Source organism: Neofelis nebulosa, chromosome 18 (assembly GCF_028018385.1).
Source record: "Neofelis nebulosa isolate mNeoNeb1 chromosome 18, mNeoNeb1.pri, whole genome shotgun sequence".
In the NCBI taxonomy this organism is placed as follows: domain Eukaryota; kingdom Metazoa; phylum Chordata; class Mammalia; order Carnivora; family Felidae; genus Neofelis; species Neofelis nebulosa.
The window spans coordinates 16,902,814-16,916,317 of record NC_080799.1 but is presented as its reverse complement, the minus strand read 5'-3'; the positions used below and the strand labels follow the sequence as shown (position 1 = coordinate 16,916,317).

General features: G+C 46.7%; 1 protein-coding gene across 5 annotated transcripts in view; it reads left to right on the top strand.

The window, feature by feature from the left end:
• Positions 1 to 13,504, top strand: part of LOC131501683 (integrin alpha-D-like) — a 155,946-nt gene that overhangs the window by 135,531 nt on the left and 6,911 nt on the right. For 3 of the 5 annotated variants that reach the window (XM_058712056.1, XM_058712055.1, XM_058712059.1), the window contains exons 2-19: positions 457 to 562; positions 3,184 to 3,287; positions 3,420 to 3,490; positions 3,616 to 3,730; positions 5,083 to 5,213; positions 6,113 to 6,258; positions 6,778 to 6,931; positions 7,028 to 7,178; positions 7,374 to 7,447; positions 8,748 to 8,877; positions 8,992 to 9,134; positions 9,286 to 9,426; positions 9,520 to 9,729; positions 10,682 to 10,812; positions 10,931 to 11,088; positions 11,972 to 12,126; positions 12,385 to 12,516; positions 13,341 to 13,414. In XM_058712056.1, coding sequence (XP_058568039.1) covers positions 457 to 562; positions 3,184 to 3,287; positions 3,420 to 3,490; positions 3,616 to 3,730; positions 5,083 to 5,213; positions 6,113 to 6,258; positions 6,778 to 6,931; positions 7,028 to 7,178; positions 7,374 to 7,447; positions 8,748 to 8,877; positions 8,992 to 9,134; positions 9,286 to 9,426; positions 9,520 to 9,729; positions 10,682 to 10,812; positions 10,931 to 11,088; positions 11,972 to 12,126; positions 12,385 to 12,516; positions 13,341 to 13,414 — 2,326 coding nt within the window. The remainder of the gene's footprint in view (positions 1 to 456; positions 563 to 3,183; positions 3,288 to 3,419; positions 3,491 to 3,615; positions 3,731 to 5,082; positions 5,214 to 6,112; positions 6,259 to 6,777; positions 6,932 to 7,027; positions 7,179 to 7,373; positions 7,448 to 8,747; positions 8,878 to 8,991; positions 9,135 to 9,285; positions 9,427 to 9,519; positions 9,730 to 10,681; positions 10,813 to 10,930; positions 11,089 to 11,971; positions 12,127 to 12,384; positions 12,517 to 13,340; positions 13,415 to 13,504) is intronic. The other 2 variants (XM_058712057.1, XM_058712058.1) reach the window with 2 other exon arrangements.

The window sequence follows — 13,504 nt, the reverse complement described above, 5'->3', positions numbered from 1 at the left end:
TGGGAAACACATAATAATAAATAATTAATCAAAAAATTCTAAGTCTGTTTCCCCATCTGGACCTTAGGGTGGACCATGATGTAATTATTAATGGTGTCCCTTTCATTCTCAGAAGGTCTCAGTTTAGGAAATGAATTGTATTATCATAAGGGGCATTCTTGAGCTAACATACCATGAGGTGACAGGCTCAATTTCAGGTTGTACATGTCCTTTGAAATATCCTTGAGGGGGCATTTCTCTGGATTGTTGCCCTTTGTATTGTGGTTTGATTATTGTTGAGGAAGGGAGAGACAGGAGCCACACAGATGGCAAATCAGGAAACAAAAGAACACCCTTCTCCTGGGAAGATGAGCTGGACTGGGGTGGGCATCAAGATCCCAAAAGTCAGGTATCCAGAGGAGATGAGGCTTCTCTGACTGTTCCTCCCACCCTCACTTCCCTCTCCATATTCCTCAGTCATTGCTTCTTATTATGGGTTCAACCTGGATGTGGAGGAGCCCATGGTCTTTCAAGAGGATGGAGTTAGCTTTGGACAGAGTGTGGCCCAGTTTGGCAGATCGAGGTAAGCCCTGCCCACTCTCCCCACCCTCACCCCTTCAGCCTTCAGGCAAATGGATGAACATGGATTAGGAGGTATCTGGAGGAAGGGCAGCATGGGCAAAGTCTGACACCACTGACACCACTACTACCAACTATTCATGGTCCCAGGAAGGGTCACAAACTCTGGACAAGACACTCCTTCAGGAGGGAGATCTTGAATCTCCTCCAGACAGGTCTCACTTCATGGCATGTGACCAGTGTAAGTGACCAGTACAGTTACCCTTGCACTTGTAATAATGTTTTGCAGTCTTCTTCTTGAAATTATTAAGAATTGGTCTTAGCATTTGTGTGTGGTCATTAAGATTGATGGGGAAGTGGAGATGTGCTGGAGGCTTGGAGCTTTGGCTCACATGCAGTCTAGCCTTCTGTGGAGTGGTTCTTAGCTTCCTGCTTCCCCACACCTATCCAGTGACCCCTGCTACCCTCAGCCCCTGGTATGAGTTAGGCAAGGTCAAGGTTGGCTGTGCACAGTTTTCCCAGTCTGTGGGGTTTGCACTGGCCCTGGGAAAATCCCTGTGCCTTGGGGAAATCAACACTAAATAGCAAACAGGTAAAGACAGGACAGGTAAAGAGGAGGATCATGGGGAGGAAAAAAAAAGGGAAAAAAACTTTTTTTCTCCCAGAATAAAAGGCCCACATTTTTATTTCACACTGGGACTGTCAATTATGTACCTCACCCTGCTTCCAGAAACTCACATTCTCAGGTCCCAGCAGCAGGGACCCAAGTTGTTAAAGTCCCAATGTGATGCAAGTATAACGGAAATCTGGAGGCATAAGAAGGAAGAGATCAAACCCAGGAGGGAATTCCAGGAAGGCTTCACAGAGGAGGTCAAGTTGGCAATGAGCCTGAGAATACAAGAAGATTTCATTGGCCAAGAAGTAGCATATTGAGGTCACTGAGTTCTAAGAGCACATCCGTCCCCCTTCCTCACCCAGCTGTCAGGCTGGGGCATGGAAGAAAGTGCCAGATGTCAGAGTTATGGGTGTTTTTTTTTTTTTTGGTTTGTTTGTTTGTTTTGAAATATACCGGGCAAAAACTGAAGTGCCCAATCTTGGAAGGTCCAACTCAATAAATTTTTCATATGTGTATACCCAGGTAGCTGCCACCTGGATCCAGGTACAGAACATCCTCAGGTCCCCTCCCCTGAATTCCCTTAGGCCTTTTCTGATCACTCAAAATCCAACAAATTCAAAGATAGCCACTGTCCCACTTCCATCACCATCAGTTACACACACACACACACACACACACACACACACACACACACACATCTATAAACTATTGATTGACTGCTGTTCACCAGTATTTACAAAAAAGTAAATATATAGATTGGATGACATGCTGATTGCTACAAAGTTATTGTTTTTCCTGTTGTCTGTTGAAACACAACCCAAACACTGAAAAGACTAGGCCTATGAATCAGGAATAGATAGGGTAAAGAAAAACATGTAGATGAAAAGTTTGCTCATCCATTTATGCCAGCAGGTGCCAAACTGCTACATCTCTAACCATCTATTTAGGTTTTCATCAGCAAGTGTTAGACCCACAAGGATTTCAGTTTTCCATAAAAGAATAGCTTTCTAGAAGGAAGATTTAAATGCTAACCTAATGTGGTTTGCCTGGCTAATTAGTTAAAAACACACAAATATTTGTCTAGTTTTCTCATCTGAGTGGAGAGATTGTTGGCAGAGATAACATTTTTTTAAATTAAAAAATTCTCTCCTCTCAAAAGGTTTTGTAAATAAATTTTTGCACTTATATGACTGTAGATATTGATATGGAGTCTGATGCTTTTGCTTTAAGTTGTCCAACTCAAATTGCTTATGTTATATTTAAATTATCCAATTAATTACAGAACAATATTTTTGTTTTGATACCTTATGGCTTAAAATTTTTCCATGTAGGGGTGCCTGGCTGACTCAGTCAGCTAAGCATCCGAGTTTGGCTAAGGAGATGATCTCACAGTTTGTGGCTTAGAGTGACACATTCAGCTTTGTGCTGACAGCATGGAACATGCTTGGGATTCTGTCTCCCCTCCCCTCTGCCCCTCCCCAGCTCATTCATGCTCTCTCTCTTTCAAAAATAAATAACCTTTAATTTTTTTTCCAGGGCACCTGTTGGATTGAGCACTGGGTGTTGTATGGAAACCAATTTGACAATAAATTATATTTAATATAAAAAATTCTTTTTTTTCCATGTAACTTGAGGTGATCTATTTCTTGGGTGGCTCAGAATGATGGTACCCCAGAAACAAAATGCACTTACTCATGGCTGGAAAATGTTTTTCTTTTGAATATATTTATTTTTGGTTAATATTAAAAAACAGCACTCAAACCATTTGTATATATACATACAAATTTATTTATGTATCCTCACACATACACAAACAAAAAGTCCAGCATAGTCCTTCAGCACATGTGGGTTAAACTGAAGCTCTCCTTTTTGAGTAGCCTCATGAGTGGCAAATGCCAAGAGCTTCCCTCTCAAACTCTCACTTCCTTGTTACATGGTGATACTTCCTCACTTGAAGCGCCCTGTGCCCTTACCCCTCATACAACTATATGTCATGCTTGTGCCTCCAGACTCGTGGTGGGAGCCCCCCTGGAGGTGGTGGCGGTCAACCGGACAGGACGGTTGTATGACTGTGCAGCTGCCACTGGCCTATGTCAACCTATATCACTGCACAGTGAGTGACTCCACCTGGGAATTGGGGCCCTCAATCCTCCTGTACCAGAATGTCTCTCCTTGGCCTCTAGTCCTGATTCTCCCCCCAAATGAGGGTGTGCCCATGAGTATGATCATGTGTATCTGCCCTCAGCACCACCAGAGGCCGTGAACATGTCCCTGGGCCTGTCCCTGGCAGCCTCCAACAATCGCTCCTGGCTGCTGGTGAGTTTCTCTGGGTCATAGAAGGGTCACAAGGGCAGGATCAGGGGCCAGAGGAGGCTTGGGCTGGGGGAGAAGAAAATGGAGAATCTTGGGGCCCCTTTGCTCACACAGGTCTCTGCCTCTAGGCCTGCGGCCCAACCATGCACAGAGCCTGTGGGGAGAATATGTATGCAGAAGGCTTTTGCTTCCTGTTGGGCTCCCACCTGCAAACCATTCAGACAGTGCCTGCTGCCCTGCCAAGTAGGTCCCTTTAGAGACAGCATTTCTGTTTTATATACATACTGGCACAGAAGAGTGGGCAGAGCCTGAGACTATGGTCTTGGCCTCCTGTGCTCATGGCCTCTTCTCAGAGGCCTCAGTGAGCCCAAGAAGGTCTGGGAACATGGTCTGGCCTCATAAGAAGGGCAGCTTACAACAGGTTCTCTAAGCTGGTCGAGGGGGAAAGTTTTGGATGAGGCAGAAGGGAGCCTCAGAGTGCTGGCAGCAGGAGGCATGAGGATCTCACAGTTGCCAACAGGTGTAGAGATGCTTCTTGGGCTTTCAGAGGAAAGGTGAAAGGTGGATGGTGAAAATGTGGTGAAGATGATAGATCCAGGGATCCAAGTACGAGGCCATTCCTGATCACTCACTGATGAATTTCTAAGGGGAGAAAATGTTAGGGCCATGGAAAATGTGATGCACAATTTTGTTGCTGATGTCTTCCACAGACAGTGGTGCCAGGGACACTGAACATCATCTCTCTGAGAGTCATTCTGAATAAGTCTGTCTTCTGTGTCCTTGGGCAAGTGACCTAATTCCCTGGTTTTCATTTCCTCATTGGTTAACTGGGTCTTAATAATTGAGGTGGTTATGAGGATTGAAGGATTTAATATAAATATAAAGTGCTTAGACTTCTGCTTGGCACATAATATGTAATTACCATTATGACAGAAATTCTAGCTAGGACCACGTGTTTGGACTAGGAGGAAGATACAGATAAACTGTCTTCTCTGTGGTATCAGAAGAGATACTGGGCTCCAAGTAAGAGCTAGGGGCACTTAAAGTGCTGACTGAGAGCAATGCTTTGGACCAGAGAAGTCATGATGCCAGGGAAAAATAAAATAGCAGCATAAACAACTCGCAACCAAACTGTGAGAGCAGAATCTACAGTGGGGACAGAGAGAGTGGAGGAAGGGTGTTCAGGACTTTGGGGGGTGCCGTGACCTGCCTTGGATGTCTGTGCAGCCAGGGTAGGGGATGTGGCATTTCAGCACTAGGAAGTAGATTCTTAATCTCTATCGTCTATTTAACCCATCCCTCCACCTACGTCTCTTCTGGAAAGGATCAGTTTGTTGTCTATAGTTGAGAGTCTGTTTCCCTGTTTCTCTCTTTCTCTCTGTCTCTATCTCTCTTTCTTTGTGTTTTTGTTTTATTTCTTAATATTTGGGCAATGGATTTGGGCCTTTTCTGTGGAGGGTGTTGGAAAATTTGTAATAATTGGTTCATAGACCAAGAATGACCCCGTAAATCTGTTGAGCAGGAAGGGTTTCTGGGCCCTGAGAGAGAGCTGGGCCCCACACTAGCATCTCTGATTCCTTCCTCCTTCTCTACAGAGTGTCCAAGTCAAGAGATGGACATTGTCTTCCTGATTGATGGCTCTGGAAGTATTGACCAAAGGGACTTTAAGCAGATGAAGGACTTTGTCATAGCTGTGATGGGACAGTTTGAAGGCACCAACACACTGGTGAAGATTGAATCCCCAAGACCTGGGGAGTGCTGGGCATGTGGTGGTGGCTGCCTTTGGGAAAGGCCAACCTAGGGGGAGACCTGGCATTGTTGGGGGTGGACTCAGTGGACCTGTGCCATGATAAGGCTAAGGTCTCAGTGCAGGGCTGATTTGTGCCCTTACCTGAGGAAATTCCCCTGTGGCATTTAATATGTCTTTATATGGCCCAGGAAATATAAGTTTTTTTTACTGTTAAAAAGCATTGAAAGGATTGCAAAAATAGTTTTGATATGAAATTAGACTGAAGATACACCTTGGCCAAATATTTAATGATTTCTTTGTTGTGTTTTCCATGCAACTCATGATTTCTCTTATTTTATTTCTCACTAATTAGTGTACATGTGTGTATGAATTCTTGAGAAGTGAGGAAATATAGCCTACAAGTGGATTTTATACGTTATGAAAGTTTTTAAAAATCCTATTTTAACAAATATTGCAATATTGCCAAAGTATGAAAGAAACATTATTTGTTTTTGATTTCTAGTTTTCTTTTTGGGCCAATTTCCCCCTGAGTTTTAGCCTCAAAAAACATGGAAATTGTTTGTAAATCCAAAGTTAATCCAAAATTAAAGTTTATTAAAAAATAACTCTTGAGGGCGCCTGGGTGGCTTGGTCGGTTGAGCGTCCGACTTCGGCTCAGGTCACGATCTCGCGGTCCGTGAGTTCGAGCCCCGTGTCCGGCTCTGTGCTGACAGCTCAGAGCCTGGAGCCTGTTTCAGATTCTGTGTCTCCCTCTCTCTCTGCCCCTCCCCTGTTCATGCTCTGTCTCTCTCTGTCTCAAAAATAAATAAATGTTAAAAAAATTAAAAAAAAATAATAACTCTTGAGCACCAGGGCCTTTTTCTTGGCCTTTGCAGTTCTCACTGATGCAGTACTCCAATGATTTGGAGATCCACTTCACCTTCACCAAATTCCAGAGCAGCTCAAGTCCTCAGAGCCTGGTGGATCCAATTGTCCAAATGAATGGCCTGACATTTACAGCCACAGGCATCCTGAAAGTGGTGTAAGTTCCGCCTTCTACCTCATGTGGACACATTGCCACACCGCTTCCTCATGCTGGTCTGAACAGCCCACCTCCAGGACTATGGGAAGCTCTGGGGGAAAGGGTCTATAAAGGGAAGTAAGGAGGCTGTAGGGGGAATGTTCCTCCTTGGATCTGTTCCCAGATACAGGATGGGACTCTTCTGCAGTGTTTCTTCTTTGCCTGACCTTGGATTGGCAGGACCCAGATTCCACCTCGAGCAGCTTTGGCTCAGATAATCTGAGTTCTCATTCTGGCTCCCTGCTGGTGACCTGGGAAAACCTGGGAGTTACTGACTTTAAGTCTCAGTTAACTGCCAAATGAGGACAACTTACAACTTGGTTGTAAAGATTACATGAGATAATATGCACCTCATGCATGGCATAGTCTGAGGGTACCAGGATTCCCTAGTCTCCCCAGATGACCTTCTAGAGCTGCAAATGATTTCTTTTCAAAATCAGTTTCATCTCAGGAGAGCCAACTCCCTTTCTTCCTTGACAGGAAAGAACTGTTTCATAGTAGGAATGGTGCCCGTGAAAGTGCCAAGAAGATTCTCATTGTCATCACAGATGGGCAGAAATACAAAGACCCCCTGGAATACAGTGATGTCATGCCCCTGGCAGAGAAAGCTGGCATCATTCGCTATGCCATTGGGGTACGTCCTCTTCCTCGTGGCTCTCTCAGACTGAGACTGCATCTCACCCATGCAGAAAGGTTGGTGGGCTCCTCCTCAGCTGCCTCTCTGCCACAGGTGGGAGATGCTTTCCAGGAACCCACTGCCAGGGAGGAGCTGAACACCATTGGCTCAGTGCCCTCTCAGGATCACGTGTTCAAGGTGGACAACTTTGCAGCACTCAGCAGCATCCAGAAGCAGCTGCAGGAGAAGATCTTTGCAGTGGAGGGTAAATACAGGGCGAGCTTGGTCTTGGAATCCAAAGGTTCCCAACCCGATTGTTCCCTACAGTTCTGAGGGTCCATCCCTATTCACATGTCACCCAAAATTGTGCCCCAGAACCTGAGACCCAGACTCATTCTTCTACTTCTAAGTCCTTGTGGTCTCATGGTCCCCAGAGCCTAAGTGACCTGTTTTCCCACAGGAACCCAGTCGAGGACAAGTAGCTCCTTCCAGCATGAGATGTCACAAGAAGGCTTCAGTTCAGTGCTCACCATGGTAGGTGGAGCATATGCTTGATAAACAGGTCTCAGGCACCAATCCTGGGCCAGCCCTGTGCTGGGACCTGGGACCCAGAAGTAAATAAGAAGGAGATCCTGTCCTCAAGGTCACTGTCCGTTTAGAGAGAGACATATAGGCAGTGTATGTAGGTGCTAGGAGCACGGCAGAGAACAGGATAGCCAAGGTTCCTGCTCTCACACAGAGCACATATACAGTGGGAGGAGGCAATAAACACAAACAAAAGATCTTCAGATTATGCTCAGTGTTAGAAGAGAGCAAGAGAGATGATCAGAGGAGGCCTGAGGAATAACAACTGAGGGTGAATGATGAGAAAGGGATAGGTGTGGAAAAATCTGGGGAGAGATTGCTCCAGGGAGAGGAAAAGGCAAGTGCAAAGGTCCTGAAGCATGAACAAGGTTACTGCACTAGAGAGATAAAAGGGACAGCATAGCTGGAGCAGGGTGAGTGAGGGGCAGCATGGAAGGAGTGGGTGGAGAGATGGGAAAGGCCAGATCATGCAGACCAAAGAAATGACAAAATAGCATGACTTATGTGAAAGTAGATGTGTGTTAAAAGTATCCATAGGGATTTTCTTCAAAAGAGTTTTGGGGGTGAGTTGGAGGGACATAGAAATGAATCGAGGTTGGTAATGAATTGATCATTGAACCTGGGTACTTACGAGTTCATTGTGCATTTCTTTCTACTTTTGTATATGTTCTAAATTATCTATAGTCAAAAGTTTAAAAAGGCAATAAGCAAGGTATGCAGAGTAGGAAACACCTATCACTCCCCGAGGGAGCCAAGGAAGACCTCACAGAGAAGGTGGCTTTGAGGATGACTCTTCCCAAGAGAGGAGTTGCGTCTCAGAAAGAGAGGAGAGGTGTCCAGGTCAAACACTCGGTGTGTTCAAAGCATAGAGCAACTCCACAGGTTTGTCTGGGGAGGACCTGAGATGCCATCCTCAGGGTCTTGGTGACAGGGAGCCATCTTGGGTTGCCAGCTGGGTGATGGCTATATATTTGGTCTGAGGAAACCTAACACTGAGGAGGACGGAGAAGAAGAACACAATAGGAGGCAGAAAGGGCAGTGGGTGAGAAGAGCTGGGACTTACTGGAGCAGTGGCACTGGGGATGGACTGAGAGAGACATTAGGAGTCAGGGATTGAAGCTGCTGGACAGGACTGGGGAAGGAAAAGAGAATTCCAAATAATGAGTGGAGTCGGTAGCAGGCATTGCTTTGGAATAGGCTGCCTTGTTTTGACTCAAAACTGCTTAGCCCTGGAATCCTTTCCTCCCAGGATGGACCAGTTCTGGGGGCTGTGGGGAGCTTCAGCTGGTCTGGAGGTGCCTTCCTATACCCCCAAAATATGAGCCCCACTTTCATCAGTGTGTCTCAAGAGAACGTGGACATGAGGGACTCTTACCTGGGTGAGAAAAAGCTGTGGTTGGGGGCACAGGCGGGAGGAGATGGGCTGCCTGGAAAGGGCAGGAGCTTAAGGGATGGGGAGGAAGATTTTGTGCTGAGGCCTGCCCTCCCCCCAGGTTACTCCACCGAGCTGGCCTTTTGGAAGGGGGTGAAGAGCCTGATCCTGGGGGCTCCCCGCCATCAGCATACTGGGAAGGTTGTCCTCTTCACCCAGGAGTCCGGACAATGGAAGCCAAAGGCTGAAGTTGCAGGGACCCAGGTTGGGTGTAGAGGAATCCAGAGTGGACCATGAGGGTGGCAGGGTGTCCAAGGATGGAGAGGGAGGAGATGAAGGGGTTTGGGGGACCACGGGGTAAGGTTCTGGTGGCAGGGGGCAGGCAGGCAGGGTGACTTCACGCTCTGCCCTCCAGATTGGCTCCTACTTTGGGGCCTCCCTCTGTACTGTGGATGTGGATAGAGATGGTAGCTCTGACCTTGTCCTCATTGGGGCTCCACACTACTACAAGCCGACGTGGGGGGGCCAGGTGTCCGTGTGCCACTTGCCCCAGGGGGTGAGTGTCTGATGAGACCTGGGCTGGGTGGGGCCTGGGAGTGGGGTGGAGGGGTTGTCTGGGTTGGGGCATGACACTGGTTTTGTTCTGCAGAGGGCTAGGTGGCAGTGTGAGATCATTCTCTGTGGGGAGCAGGGCCACCCCTGGGGCCGCTTTGGGGCAGCCTTGACAGTGCTGGGGGATGCGAATGGGGACAAACTGACAGACGTCGCCATCGGTGCCCCAGGAGAGCAAGAAAACCGGGGTGCTGTCTACCTATTTCATGGAACCTCAGAACTGGGCATCAGGCCCTCCCACAGCCAGGTGAGGCCCCTCTCTGAAGCCTCTTCCAGTTCCACCTCCTTTCCCATGTCTTAGATGTGCCTGATGTCCCTGTGCCTCTTGTCATGGACTTTAGTAGTAGCTATTCTCCTTTTAGGGGTTTATTGCCATGAACTTCACCAGGCCCAGCTAAGTGCAAATTATCTCTCTTTTGTCCTTTGGCTCCAAACAGACTCCAATCTGTTGTGGGCAGTTTAGTGGGTAAGAGATTGCAGGCCCTGGTCAAATGCCTGGCCAGTCATGTCAGCTGTGTTGCCTTAGGCAGTGACTGATTTAACCTCTGTGAGCCTTAGTTCCCCTCTATGAAACATTAAATGATAAACTCCATAGGCTTCTTGTAAAGACGACTCAATGGAGTACTAAGTACTCTGTTCATCAAATATTTATGAAGGAATATACACGTGATGAGTAAATTAACCTATTATATTTCTTTTTTTTTTTTTTTTTTTTTTTTTTTTTAATATATGAAATTTACTGTCAAATTGGTTTCCATACAACACCCAGTGCTCATCCCAAAAGGTGCCCTCCTCAATACCCATCACCCACCCTGCCCTCCCTCCCACCCCCCATCAACCCTCAGTTTGTTCTCAGTTTTTTTTTTTTTTAATTTTTTTTTTTTTTAAATTTTTTTTTTTTCAACGTTTTTTATTTATTTTTGGGACAGAGAACCTATTATATTTCTATTGTTATGCTTTAATTTTGTCATTAGCCTGTACCCTCACATGAATTGGACCAAAGGAGCTTGCCTCTCTCTGTCTGAGATCCCTGGGGTCTCACTACACTTGCTTTCCATTCCTACCCCTTCATCTCTCCTTTTCAATTTTTCCATTCAGTTCTACTTTCATTCACTGTATTCTCCTTTCCAAATCTTTATTCTCAAACCTCTCAAATGACCTTCCCTTGACTTCCACTTCTCCTTTCCCTCTTTGGCCAGCGGATTGCAAGCTCCCAGCTCTCTCCCACACTCCAGTATTTCGGACAGTCGCTGAGTGGGGGTCAGGACCTCACCCAGGATGGACTAGTGGACCTGGCTGTGGGGGCCCGGGGACAGGTGCTGCTGCTCAGGTGATAACTCCCCACATCCCACCCTTTCCCTCTGTGTGTCCAGTTCAAAAGCTGCCGCCTCCCTTGTTCTCCTCCCCAAGGTCAGAGTCAGGTCCTCAGCCCCTCTTTGCACCCTCAGGAGTCAGCCAGTGCTGAATGTGGGGGTGACTATGAGATTCATGCCCTCGGAGGTGGCAAAGGCTGTGTACCAGTGCTGGGAAGAGGTGCCCACCACTCTGGAAGCTGGAAATGCCACAGTCTGTCTCACTATCCACAAAAGTTCACTGGACCAGTTAGGTGAGTTTCTTCCTAGTGAGTCTAGCCCCTTACCCCATAAAGGTTCCCACCCTATCGTCAGGAGAGAATGTGCCCAGGAATCCAAATACCACCTCCACATCCACCCAGCTGCCAGTGTTGGAAACCTGGGTCCCTTTTCTCCCCCTCTCCCCACACCCAGGCCATAGGTTCTATCTCCAGGATACATCTGCCCATTTCTCCCCACTGGCCCCAGCCACCTCCTACCTTTCCTACCTATACTTTGAGCTGTTCCCATGTCTGTTTTTTGCAGCTCCCACCCTATCCCCACAGAGAAACTATAGGGATTGTTCCTAAAATGCAAATCTAGTTTCCTTACTTTCCTGCTTAACACCCTTCAACCACTTTCTTCTTGCATTTAGAAAGACCAAAATCCTTCCCTACAATGTCCTTGCTGACTTTGCTCCTCTCTGCCCTTCCAAACTCACCTCATCCCACTCTCCCTTTTTGTAAATGTGCCATCATCTCTCTCCCTTCTGGTCTTAGCCACTGTTCTCATGGTCTGGGATTTTCTCTTCCCCATTCTTCACCAACCCCTGCTCATCCTCCAGGTCAGAGATCAGACAAGGCCCACCCAGGGAGGCACCTCTGACGTCCAGCAAGCCCTCCTTGGTACAACTGAGGATCCCACTGTTGAGTTGATCATGGTGTGACATTAAGTCCTACATGCTCATCTCTTTTCCTAGACTGTGAGCTTGGGGCTATATTTCTCTATCTCCTTCTCTACCTATATCCCCAGCACCTGTTGCATCTCATGACCCATAGAAAGTGCGCAGCAAATATTTATTGCACGAATAAAAAAAAAAGCATAGAACTTCAGAGGTTCTCTTTGACTTTTCGTCTTCTGTTTCCCATTCTGCTCCAGGTGATGTCCAAAGCTCTGTCAGGTATGATCTGGCATTAGACCCAAGCCGCCTGATTTCTCGTGCCATTTTTGATGAGACCAAGAACAGGACTTTGTCTCGAAGAAAAACCCTGGGGCTGGGGGATTACTGTGAAACCATTAAGCTGCTTTTACCAGTAAGGACTTTGGGTTCTGGGAAAGGTGGGGGGAGAAGGAGCCCAAGGATAATCTCTGGCATCTCTGCTGCCTGTTGGGTGAGGTGGAAAAGGTGGGGAGAGTGGGGCCTGAGAGAGGAAAGTTGAGGCCAGAGTACCTGGCTGAACAGCTTGCACAGAATTCTGACTGGACAGCAGGAAATGGATGCAGTTGAGAAGGGCCAGTGGTGGAAAGTAAGGAGAAGGATAGTGGGGCTTTGAAAGCCTATTCTCCCTCAGGACTGTGTGGAGGACGTGTTGAGTCCCATCATCCTACATTTCAACTTCTCCCTGGCTGGGGAGCCCATCCCCTCATCTCAGAACCTTCGCCCTGTGCTGGCTGTGGGCTCACAGGACCTCTTCAATGCTTCTGTGAGTCTTCTGACGAAATCCTAGGGATGTACTGATTTTCACTGTATCTCTGTGTGCTTCAAAACCTATTTTGGTTCCCAACCACATCAAGTCCAAATTGCCTCCACCCAGTTACCAAGGCCCTGCCTAGCTAAGACCTTTACACATGTCCCAGCTGGTGCCCACTTTATCTCAATATAAACTCTCTCTCAATATAAACTCTTCTCATTTTTCAAATCCTTCCCAACTTTTCTCATTCCTACTTCTGTTCCTTTTTCCATGTGGTATCTCCTACTTGGAAAACATTTCCTTCTCTCCACCCCAAAGATCTTCTCTAGTCCCCAAAGCTCCAGTCTTATCTTCCACTCTTTTGGAAACATCTATCACTTCTCTGGCTTCCTATTACTTCATGGTGATACCAACGTTACATGACTGGAATCATAGCAATCTGCATCTACTTTTGTGGGTCCTTTAGAATTGTGGGTTCCATAAGTACAAGAACCATGTCTAATTCACCTGTAGTTTCCAGTTTTTCTAACTCCCTACCCACCCCCTCATTGTTACTTAACAGTGTTTGTTGAATAATTGTTCCAATGTGAGTTGGATTTAACTCCTCAACTAAATTCTGTGCCCCTTGAAACCAAAGTTCTTATTCTTTTATATTCTAACTGCCCCTTCCCTACTGCCCCACTTCTTGTCAGTGTCTAGCACACTGTTGTGTGCAGAGTGGGTGTTCAGTAATACTCAATAATGAGTATTACTCATTATTAAGAGGAGTGCTCCTAATGAGGGGAATGAAGAAAGGTTGAGACATGGATGGGAAGAGATATTCTGTTTTGCTGCAGCTCCCCTTTGAGAAGAACTGTGGACAAGATCACCTCTGTGAAGGAGACCTGAGTGTCAGTCTCATCTCCTCAGGGTGAGCTCTATCTGCTTTCATTTCTAGACACTTAAGCTTTTGGGTCTCCCATCCTCATAGGATGAGATGTACTTTTGTTTCCCTTTGGCT